Genomic DNA, 12,121 nt, shown 5'->3' with positions numbered 1-12,121 from the left:
TTTCCAAAGAGCCCGCAGCTTCTACAATTTTTTAGTCCTCCCTACAGCTACTCTTTCTTGTCTGAAATATATGTAAACTCATTTGCAGACTTATGATATGCAGCCTTCTATTACTACTATTCACATAATCCAAAGTCTTCTGGGTACTCCAATTCTGTCCTAAAACTTTTACCAACTCAGTACACACAAGGAGGTTATAGGTGTATCTGTGTAGTACAGAAGCAGGACTAGGGCTAGAAAAGGTAGGGAGCCACCCAAGAATTTTCAAGACTTCTTTTTATAAATGCCTATTTTTAATGCAAGAAAATGGTTTTTTCACCATAGGCAGGGATTTTATGACAAGTGTACTTTTTCCTATGTAAAATAGGAGTGCTGCATTATATGACCTCTAAGGTCCTGTCCAAATTGAATAATCTATATGGTTCATCACAATGAATGAATTGCAAAAGTCCAGATTTCCTATGCACATAGGCAGGGGTGCAGTTCTTAAACTCTGCCTCACCCAGGTTCTGGTTCTAAGCTTTCAGACAAGCCCATACCCTGCACTGGAAGGAGACTGGAAACTTTAGGATTACAGGATTCAGAGCAGGTAAGGACCTTGGTGATGATTTAATTTGACTGCCTGGTTTTATAGAGGAAAGCAGATGCCTTATCAAGGCCAAGCCATCTGCCATTCAGATGGAACCAGGATCACAGAACCAAGAGTCCCTTCTGTTCTTCCACCTCAAAGGCAGAAATGCTACTGGTCTCCCTATTTCCAGAATTGTCCACTGAAAATTCTTCCTTATTTTACTTTTTCCCCCATTTTCCAATTTCACACTTTAGAGAAAACATGAAAGACTACTGAAATATATTTGAACTGAGAATAAACAGAATTATAGCTCTTCATTTCCTTCCTGAGTATGATGAGGGTGATAACTATGGTGAGAGTGGTGAGAATGGTGAGAGTGGTGAGAGTGTCGAGAGCGTCGCCGTTTTTCATGAGTGTGCTTTTTCTCATAGGGACCACTTGGATTGAACATGAGTTTTCTGTAAATGAGGGCAGCATCTGCAATGGTAAACACAGTTGCCACAATGCCAAGGATCTGTTTAAAAAAAAAGTGATAATTTTTAATCATTCACAGAACAGAGAATATTTTCCCATTCCCCAAGATCTTCTTAACCTAGATCTTTGGACTGACTCTTTCGTTTTGTTGTTGACTTTATGGATTGAACATGAGTTTTCTGTAAATAAGGGCAGCATCTGCAATGGTAAACACAGTTGCCACAATGCCAAAGATCTGTTTAAAAAAAAGTGATTATTTTTAATCATTCACAGAACAGAGAATACTTTCCCATTCCCCAAGATCTTATTAACCTAGATCTTTTGTCTGACTCTTTCAAATTGTTGTTGACCTTACAGATCATTTAGTCTAACCCCCTTTTTCCCTTATTCTCATCTCTGTCAAGTCCTCCTCTTTTCTTCAAAGTTTCTCCAGTAGCTGTTTGGTAAAGGAGAGAAGGGTTGGTTACCCAGAAGAGGCCTTCCATTTGTACCTGTGTGTTGTGAGCCAATGAGTCTATTTCTCTTGAGCAGTGTATGAACTCATGCGTACTTAGCATCATATTACTATCTTTGCCATTTAACATCTTGATTTTAATGGAATCAAGATATAGTAAAGCAGGAAGGGACCATAACAATCTCCCAGGCCAACATAAGGCCCTCAAAAGGGAAATGATTTACTCAAGTTCATGATAGTGTATTTGTGGTAGAACTAAAATATCAATCCAGGTTCTTACTACCTAGTCTAGCACTTCCTCCAGTACACCATCTTCTGGCTAAAAGTGAATCAACTCAATCTAGGAAATTGTATGGGATGTACAGAAATGTTATATAGAATTGGACTACAGATGTCACAGATTGAGCTGCATCTATTTCAAGGAAATAGCATTCTTCATAGGGCCTGAAAAATAGAATTGATTTAAATATATTAATTTTGTCCATGATGCTCTGGAAGAACTGATGGTGACTAGTGTCTTCCTGAGAAAATGAGACTAACAATACCATGGAGAGACCAAGCAAATGATCAAATCTGTTTAGAAGAGGGATACACTCACTATTTAACTCCTGAGAATTTATTTTGACAAAGAGAACTTGACAAAGAAAATGACATTCCTCACTCTAACCTCCATGTTCTGTTCTTACTCCTGAACACAATGCCATTCTAAGTGATTGAAGTACTTGGATTTGCAACAAGGACAGACAAACTTACTGGCCTGGCTCACCACACTTTTTTTTTGTTTGTTTTTTTTGGTGGTACAATGGGGGTTAAGTGACTTGCCCAGGGTCACACAGCTAGTGTCAAGTGTCTGAGGCCGGATTTGAACTCAGGTCCTCCTGAATCCAGGGCCGGTGCTTAATCCACTGCGCCACCTAGCCGCCCCCTCACCACACTTTTTTGAAGAGGACTGATGGTTCCATGTGAAAACTCTGCAGATCTTTTTGGACTAAAAATGTGAAAACTTTTGTTTCTTCCTCAATGCCAAGGCAGTATGGCATACATAGACAACTGATAAATGGGAGAAGGGTGATCATAGGATCACAAACTTAAGAGGTCATTAAGTCCTACTCCCTTAATATAACAGATAAGGAAACTGAGGCACAGAAGGGTCAGATAACTTGCCCAAAGCCACCTAGGTAGTAAATGGCAGAGGCAGAATTCAAACCCAGAGACACTGACTATGCATTCTGTGTTCTTTCCATAGTAACAGTTGACTTTTCAGGCCCATAAAAGAACAGGGGATTTTTAACCTGAGAAGAAAATATTTGTTGGAGTTAGGGTAGTTTATGTGGATAAATGATGAGTGCCTTCAAATGTCTGAAGGGCTGCCATATAAAAGTGGCATTAAGACTAATGAATGAGTTAACAGTGAGGAAGACTTTGGATCATAGTAAGGTTGAAGTTCTTTAAAAAGAGGGAGGCTGGGCTACTGTGGGAGGTAATCTATGGTTCCATATTACTAGAGATGTTGAAGCATAAACTGGGTGGCCACTTATGGGAAATGACAGGTGATTTCAGGGCAGGGGTTCCATTGGATGACTTCTGAGGTATCTTCTAAATCTGGGATTCCATGCTCTTAGTTTTGTACAAACCTTTATTATTTATATTTTTTTTTGGTGAGGCAATTGGGGTTAAGTGACTTGCCCAGGGTCACACAGCTTGTAAGTGTCAAGTGTTTGAGGCTGGATTTGAACTCAGGTCCTCCTGAATCCAGGGTTCGTGCTTTATCCACTGCACTACCTAGCTGGCCCTCAGTTTTGTACAAACCTTAAGAGAAATATGTGCAAATAACATTTCTGAATGGAACAAACTCTTAGATGATCCAGCTATGTGGCCCTTGCAGAAAAGGAATCACTAAATTAATATGAAGAAACCCAAGTTTAGTATACTTTCAGGAGTAAATGGTATTCTGATTTTGTAAAATTAGGCTCCAATCCTGGGGACACAAGTGATACCATTAACTATTAAAACAGACTTTTATCGACATCAATTAACTTATGGAACGAAGCTACCAAAGCTTCTACTTACCCCTCCAATAGCAATCACTACTTTAGTTTCTGGTACCATTGCCAACACAGACACGATCATAAGGAACACTATGGTCATAAGTGAATTTATAATATCCTGAAAACATAGCATAAAGAAGTCAGATTGTCCTGAAAACTGAGGCTGACAAAAATAAACCTTTACAATCTATAGTCAGGTCTAAGAAAGGCAGCATGGCTTAAATGGGAAGAGACTTGGGTATCAGGAGAATTGGCAACCCTTTGCAAGTCACTTCTCTGAGGCTCAAGTTTCTTCACTTGTAAACTGGGGATGACAAAGCCTAAACTTATTTGATGAGGTCACTGTGAGGGTCGAATGAGATAATGTATTTGAAGTGCTTTGCTAACCTTAAAGCACAGTTCAGCCTTGTAGTGCTGCAGAAATGTCAGTGGTGAGAAACGAGGTGCCTGTTCCCTGTGGCTCAGAGCGACACCCAGTGGTCCTGATTTTTCTTTACCACACTTGAATCAAAGCTACTACAGAGCATGAATCGTTGGGAAAATGTTTTGGATAGGACAGCTAGGCTCAGGAGATATCAACGATAGGACGTCAGCAATGCCGTGGTTAGGTATTGTAGGTACAGGGGAATATTCACGAATGGTATATGTTCTAACTCAAATAACGAGGCAGGGTGGTGTTGTGGAAAGAGCACTTAGATTTAGTCAGAGGATTTGGGTTCAAATCTCAATTTTGCCACTTTCCCCGTGTGACCTCCCTGGGCCTCATTTTCTCCTAATCCATATGACGGGATAGTCTAAGTGGTCCTGCCAGGCACTATCAGGATCCTATATCTCCACGAGACTACCAGTAGTACTTTATACTTTCTCCTTTTAACTGGTGAGAAATGCAAATAGAACATAAATGCTCACTCTTTGATGCCAACAGTGTCCCTGGCCTTTATTAAAATACATTCCTGTTATGCCTGAGAGTAGCCCCTTGCCCTCAGGAGTTACCAGATTAGCTAGCAGAAAGGATGAGCTCAGAACGTATTACAGTGGTCATACTGTCATCTAGAACAAACCCTGGTAGGGATAGCAAAATCAGGGTCTGGGAGTTGGGGTACTGAAAATGGTGATCAAAAGATGAAGGGGATATTAAATAACTTTACCTAGGTCAGGTCTATCTGATGCTGACCTGTATTACAAGTTTTATGTGTTCTTGGGCATTTGGGGTTTACTTAATTTGACTGATGGGGTTAATGTCATCTTTTAGAACACATAACAAGAGTTTTTCTGGTTTTATGAGCATACAAGGCTCCAGGAATTATATGCTAAGTAGTGTGTTACCACAGAAGAAAATGCTTTTCATAGAATATGGTTGGTGTACATAAATTGGGGATTGAATGAAAAAAATTATGGTATATGAATGTAATAGAATTTTTTGGGACTTTAAAAAATTTAAAAGGGATAGTCAGGGAAACCTGGGAAGACATGCATGAAGCATGTAAAACTAGAACAACTTATATGTAACTACACTGTAAAGAAAAAGATTGAAAGACTTGAGAACTCTGATCAATGCAATGATTAACTGTATGTAACTCAACCAATGATGAACCATGCTATCCAGCTCCTGACAAGAGAGGTGATGGACTGGGTGTGCAGATATATTTTTTAGATTTGGCCAATGAACGATTTGTTCTGCTTGACTATGCTTATTTGTTTTAAGCTTATTTCTTTATTAGGGAGGGGAATTATAGGGAAGAAGGGGGATATTAATAATGGAAGACAGAGGGAAGGATTAAAGAGATGGTAAGCAAGGGGAAGGGAATAAGCATTTCTACAGTTTGCCATGCACTGTGCTAAACACTTTACAAATATTCTCATTTGATTCTTACAACAACCCTGAAAGGTAGGTGATGTTATTATCCTAATTTTATATTTTAGGAAACTGAGGCACACAGATTGGGTGACTTGCACAGGGTCACAGAGCTGGGAGGGTATAAAGCTGGATTTAAACAGATCTTACTGACTCAAAGCCTAGTGGTATATATACACTAACCATTTAGCTCCTTAAAAAAGAGGGTCTGGGGGCAGGTAGGTGGCACAGTGGATAAAGCACCAGCCCTGGATTCAGAAAGATCTGAGTTCAAATCCGGTCTCAGACACTTGACACTTACTAGCTGTGTGACCCTAGGCAAGTCACTTAACCCTCATTGCCAGAAGAAATCTCAGAAGGAAATGCAGACAAGCAGGAGAATTTTGAAACTAGTGTGTTGAATTTATTATATACTTTTTTAAAAAGCAAGTTTTATGTAATAGAGATTTTTGTTTTCATATACAATCCTTTTTCAGTTCTTCTTTGTATATGGAAATGCTCATGTTAGTTGATGTTTGTTTAATTCAGAACAAAAAATTATCCAAAACCTTTTTAAAAGGAATAATTGTTGAGAAAATTCTTCATATTTTAACTAGCATGTTGTGTTATGTTGTTTCCCATTAAGCCTAATTTTTTGCCTCCTAAGACAGGAGTTTTAGAGAATAGTCTGTGTTCTACTCTATGGCCAGGATTATACCAGATATGAGCCAATAGCTGTCATAGGCTAAATTTTAATTATACAACTTTGAAGATGAGTGGAGTGCACCTGTGAGCCACCCCAGACACTTAGCGGGATAAGATTCTGAAGCTTAAAGATTTGAGGCACTCCTGGAGGAGCACAGCACAGACCTCTATGTAAGCACATAGAGAAAAGAATCTACTGGACTGGGTTTAAAAGGTCTTTGATATTAAAGAACGGGGCTGATATAGTAAAGGCCTTATTATACAGAGAAAAAAAGTTTCACTATAAAAATGGACACTTACGAGTAAAGGCCAAAACAAACATTTCAGCACTAGGTCAAGTCTTAGTATATACAATATTAGGAAAAAACCCACACTGATGGACTCCAAAGCTGTGATCACTATGTATGTTTCAGGGGCTTGAGCAACAATATATAAGATCAAGGCTATTACAATCAAAATCTGTAAGAAAAAAAAAGATTTACTTCAATATAATTTTGTTTCAAGTTGTAAACATTTTTAACTATTATTGCTTTCTAAATACAAAGGCATGAGGTGTGACTATGAAGTATTAAGACCGATTTCTTCTTTTCCTTGCTGAGGCAAAGTCCTTCAGCATCTGTGCCCTCTTTCCCCCTCAACTCTTTGCTTCAATTCTTCTTCCTCTTTCTTTAATCCACGATCCCTCCCATTCCCCAATTGGTGAGGTATATACTTAGCAAATTCCTGCCTTATGCTATACATCTTTAAAAATTTATACACACATATACATTGGAGATGGGGTTGTGGGGAAGCACTGACCTGTGCTTTCATGCATGTAGGAAGCTCCCAATGTGGAAACTCCCTCTAACAAAGCAGAATGCCTGAAACATTGATTAAATGATTTGCCCAGGGTCAGAGGTACTACTTTGGTACTACTTGTGGCCAGGTTTTCCCAGGCCACATCTCTAGTTACTATGCCAGCAGTTCTCAAGAGTCTGAGAACCTTTCAAGGGGTCTGTGAGGTCCAAACCTTTTATAATAATACTAAGATGTTATTTGCCTTTTTTCAATCTTATTCTCCCACAAGTGTACAGTGCTTTCCAGAGGCTACCTGACTTACATATTAGATTTAGTGGCGAACATGGAGACTGAGTTATTAATCTGTATGTAGACTTGTACTTTTGCCTTACAAATGGAGAAATCTACAGACATGTATACATAATGGAGGGATGTGGATGAAGAGAAGGGGAATAAACATTTCTATAACACCTACTATGTGCTCAGCACTGTGCTAAGTACTTAACAAATACTACTCTGCAAGGTTATTGTCCCCATTTTATAGTTGAGAAAACTTAGGCTAACAGAGTTAGATTGACTGAGTCTACAAGTGAACTCATCTTCCTGACACCAGGCACAAGTGCTCTATCCACTTAGAGCAATAATGACCAACAGACAAACTTTAGTTATTTAGAATTGGATACCTGGTAGACATTTTTTCAAAAATGAAGTGAGCCTGTCACTTCAAGGAAAAAAACCACACACAGTATTGGTTGCCAATGATAAAAATTTGAGCTTTCAAGCAAAAATTGTTATTTTAGAAAACTCAGATCCACCATAGTTTCCTAAATACTTAAAAAGGTTTTTCTGATTAAATTGGTGGTGAAAGTAACAAATGTGATTTTTGTATCGTATAATGACATATTTCATTATTTGAGGGATCTGTAAAACTCAGTGAATAAATTTTTTCCAATTGACCAATTTGTGATATTTATGCATGGATAAACAATCCATTTAAAGTGCAAGATAAATCATTGTAATTTAATGTAAGAGAGTACAAAAAGTACATTGATATGGTTTCAGATTCCACACTGCAACTAACCTTTAAAAAACTAACTTAATGAGTTTTGATCAACTCGAAGGAGAACATCGACAATTATCTAAAAAGTCTATTAAAACATATCTCCCAGGGGCGGCTAGGTGGTGCAGTGGATAGACCACCTGCCTTGGAGTCAGGAGGACCTGAGTTCAAACACTCAGACACTTAACACTTACTAGCTGTGTGACCCTGGGCAAGTCATTTAACCCCAATTGCCTCACTAAAACAAAAACATATCTCCCTTTTCCAACTACTTATCTGTTGGAGGCTGGATTTTCTTTATATACTTCAAACAACATATTGCAGTAGACTGAATGCAGAAGCAAATTAGAGAATACAGCTATTTATTAAGACACATTAAAGAGATTTATAATAATGCAAAACTGTAATTCTCATTAAATTTTGTTTTGGAAGATAGTTATTTTTCATAAAATGGTATGAATTTATAAACATTTAAATTTTTTCTATTTTAATTTCAAATATAGTAGATACCTATAAATATCACCCATGTAAACAAAAGCTCTTTAGAGTCCTCAGTAATTTATTTTTAATAGTATAAAGGGGTCCCAAGACCAAAAAGTTGGAGAACTGCTACATTCCTAATAATATAAAAATTCTCATTGTTGTTTTTAGATATATCATCACTAGCATGGGATAATGGAAGCTAGTATATCTGGGCTTATGTCAAGAGACTCAAAGTTTGAATCCTGCTTTCAACATGTACTTCTAATTTACCTGTGGCCATGAGTAGTCTGATTAGACTCTGATAACAGTGGTAATATTTATATTAACTACTTCATTGTGTTGTTAGGAAAGTGCTTTGTCAAATGTTATGTTACCATAAATTATTACTACCCTGGGGCAGCTAGGTGGCGCAGTGGATAGAGCACCGGCCCTGGAGTCAGGAGTACCTGAGTTCAAATCCGGCCTCAGACACATACTAGCTGTGTGAGCTGTGTGACCCTGGGCAAGTCACTTAACCCCATTTGCCTTGCTTAAAAAAAAAAAATTATTACTATCCTAAAAACACATTCAAGTTTTTCCTATTCTTCCTTAACTCTAAATATCCTCTAGAACTACACATATAGCCAGATTCCTTTAAAAATACCCTATATCCACATTCCATAACTCATCTGCTCCACAACACTAGTGAATGATTACTCCAAGGAGGTCATGAGTCACCAAAGTCAATGGCTTTTTCTCAGTCTTCATCCTTCTTGATCTCTCTGCAGCCATGGGTGTCCCACAATGGCTCTGTCCTGGGCCCTCTTCTCCTTCTCGACTATTTCTCTTGGTCATCTCATCAACTCCATTAGATTCAATTATCTTATGAATGTTAATGATTCTGAAATCTATTTATCAAATCTTAACCTCTCTGCTGTCCTCCAGTCTTACATCTCCAACTGTCTATTAGACCTCTTCGACTGGAGGTCATATGTGCTCTGGACATTGTTCACAGCTTCTAAACTTCCCTAGTATTGTAGAGGGCATCACCATCTCCCCAATCCCTCAGATTTACAACCTAGGAGTCATTCTGGAATTTTTTCCATCTATAAACTAACCCAACCCACCTCACCCTCCTAGTCATATCCAATCTGTTGTCAAGGTCTGTCCATGTCACCTTTGCAGCATTCACTGAATACATGCCTCCTTCTCCTCTGACACCGTCAGGGCTCTAGTGCACACCCTCATTACCTTGGGTCTGGATTACCACAATTACCTGCTGGTGGGTTGGCCTGCCTGAAGTCTCTCTCCACTCCACTCCATCTTTCATTCAGCCAAGATGAAGAATTTCCTAAAGCACAGGCCTATGTCATTCCTCTACTTAATAAAATCCAGTGGCTGGCTGTGTGACCCTGGGCAAGCCACTTAACCCCAATTGCCTCATTAAAAAAAAAAAATCCAGTGGCACCCTGGATCAAATATTACCTCCAGGATGAAATATTAAATCTTTTGGTGTTCAAAGCCTTTCATAACGTAGCACTCCTTCTCTCTGGCCTTCTTACATCTTACATCCCCATGTACCCTGTGACCAAGCAACACTAGCTTCCTTGATGGTCTTTGAATAAGACTTCATCTCTGAGCTCCAGGCATTTTCTCTGGCTGCCCCCAGGCCTAGAATTCTCTACCCGTCTTCATTTCTACCTCCTGACTTCCCAGGTTTTCTTTAATCCCAATTAAAATCTCACTTTCTATAGAAAGTCTTTCCCAATTCCCCCCCCCCCTTTTTTTTTGCAGGTCACTGAGAATCCAGATTCACAAAAGGAAAATCAGTTAACATATGGTAAATAACAACAAAGCAACTGAAAATAGGATCATGGCACCATAACCTCAAATCCAACACATCAAGACAACTCATTATTTTCAGTTTCTTCCCTTCCCTTACTCCAATTACATTCTCCTTTTTTTTTTTTGTTTTTGGCGGGGCAATGGGGGTTAAGTAACTTGCCCAGGGTCACACAGCTAGTAAGTATAAAGTGTCTGAGGCTGGATTTGAACTCAGGTACTCCTGAATTCAGGGCTGGTGCTTTATCCACTTCGCCACCTAGCTGCCCTACATTCTCCTTTTGACTTCTCTATTCCGTTAACAGCACTACCATCCTTCTTGATCACTGTGGTGTGAGGCCTTAGAAGTCTTACTCCCCCATCCCCTCCAATCAGTCATATTTCTTCCTAATTCCTTTCCCTTTTCTATTTCCACTTCCCTTATCTTATTGCCTCCCACCAGAATTCTCAAGACAATCTCCCCATAGGGTCTGAATGCTTTCTCTGCTACTTACTACCTTTGTGACCATGAGCAAGTCACTTCAACTCTGAGCCTCAGCTCTCTCATCTGCAAAATGGAGATAATACTTGCTGAACCTACCTTACAGAGCTGTGAGAAAAATGTTTTGTAAACCTTAGAAGAATGATATACATAAATGTGAGCTTGTATTATTCTTACTTCAAGGCTCAGTTCACAGGCCCCCTCCTTCATGAAGCCTTTCCTGATTTACCCAAGCTGGAGGCACTTTTCACCTTTCCAATGATACTTATATTCTATCTTATATTTCCAGTTATCTGGATGGATGCCTCTTCTCCCCCGTTGGACTGCAAATTCCCAGATGTCAGGGGCTTTGTTTTATTCATCTTCCTAACACCCATATATCAGGTACTCTGCTGAGTGAACATATAAAAATCTATTATATTACTTCATAGTCACACCTGACAAGTACCTGTAATTTCTATTATTAAGGTCTTAAGGTCTCAACTTCCTTAAATACAAAACCACTTTCATGATGTTTGAAGTTAATCTTGAATTACTGTACACTCATCATATTCTAACCATCCACACCCTCATGTTCCATTTTCTAATACAGTCGGACATATTCAACTAGAGACAGTGAGGCCTATTAAGAGCTCACCCGTTACTTTCTCTACTTGGGCAGCCAGGTCCTCCTCCTGACGTCCCCATGGGTGGGGCTGCCCCCAGGCCCTGCTCCCCCCCCCACGCCCCCACCTCCCTCCATCAGCTGAACAGCCCAGACTCCTGAGGGAGCTGCACCGTACAGTACAAAGAGCAGCTGCTTGCGAGGCCTCCTTCCCCTGGGTCCCTGGGCAAGTCCTTCTGCTGCTCAAATGGAAAATGAGGAGGGGGTCCGAAGGGCCCGCAGGCCCGACCACGGAGACCCAAGCAGGGCGCCCCGCCCCCGCCTGGTGCCCCGCCCCACTGGGCCGATTCTAATCTAACTTCTCACCCCCACACACTGAAATGCGCCTGCCCCAGGCCCCAGTCACCCAGGGTCTGACCAAGCGCCCTCCCTCACACACACCGTCTCCCTAGGCCATGCGTCCCCCTCACCAGCCGTATTATCTTCACTATGCCCTTGATGGAGGTCAAGAAGCCCCTCAGGGTCCTGGCCTGCGCGTCAGTCTGGGAATCCATGGCACAAGCAAGAGCTTCCTAGCCGGCTCCAACCCTTCTCCCTACCCCGCTTCCTCCGATTCTGCTCCGGGGCACCCCACCCGCCTTTGGCTTCAGTCAACGGCAGTAGCCGCGAGATCGCCCCTCGGACCCCCGCCCCAAACAGCCCGCGTGCCCGCCTTCTAGGCCTCGGGATATCCGCAGAGCCACACTACGCACGCGTGCAGCCGCCTCGTGCCGCCTGAGCCTCCGAGCCTGTCTAGGACCGCCTCCTGT

At 40.6% G+C, this 12,121-nt stretch overlaps 1 protein-coding gene across 1 annotated transcript; it reads right to left on the bottom strand.

The window, feature by feature from the left end:
- Positions 1-875: 875 nt before the first annotated feature.
- Positions 876-11,866, bottom strand: LOC122739445 (chemokine-like factor). Its single transcript, XM_043981186.1, has 4 exons — positions 11,783-11,866; positions 6,387-6,545; positions 3,570-3,665; positions 876-1,085 (listed from the first exon to the last, which is right to left on the bottom strand). Exons 1-4 carry the CDS (start codon positions 11,864-11,866, stop codon positions 876-878), a joined length of 549 nt encoding a protein of 182 aa, XP_043837121.1.
- Between the last annotated feature and the right edge of the window lie 255 nt (positions 11,867-12,121).

Source organism: Dromiciops gliroides, chromosome 2 (assembly GCF_019393635.1).
Source record: "Dromiciops gliroides isolate mDroGli1 chromosome 2, mDroGli1.pri, whole genome shotgun sequence".
NCBI classification, from domain to species: Eukaryota; Metazoa; Chordata; class Mammalia; order Microbiotheria; family Microbiotheriidae; genus Dromiciops; species Dromiciops gliroides.
The sequence above is the reverse complement of the archived record's forward strand: the minus strand, read 5'-3'. Positions and strand labels throughout refer to the sequence as shown.

Bases quoted from the DNA above. Each gene is read 5' to 3' on its own strand.
- LOC122739445 (XM_043981186.1), bottom strand. From the start codon at position 11,866: ATGGATTCCCAGACTGACGCGCAGGCCAGGACCCTGAGGGGCTTCTTG. The intron at 3,666-6,386 runs GTAAGTGTCCAT...CTATGTTTTCAG, and splicing joins GTTTGTTTTGGCCTTTACTC to GATATTATAAATTCACTTAT. The intron at 1,086-3,569 runs GTAAGTAGAAGC...TTTTTTAAACAG, and splicing joins TAGTGATTGCTATTGGAGGG to ATCCTTGGCATTGTGGCAAC.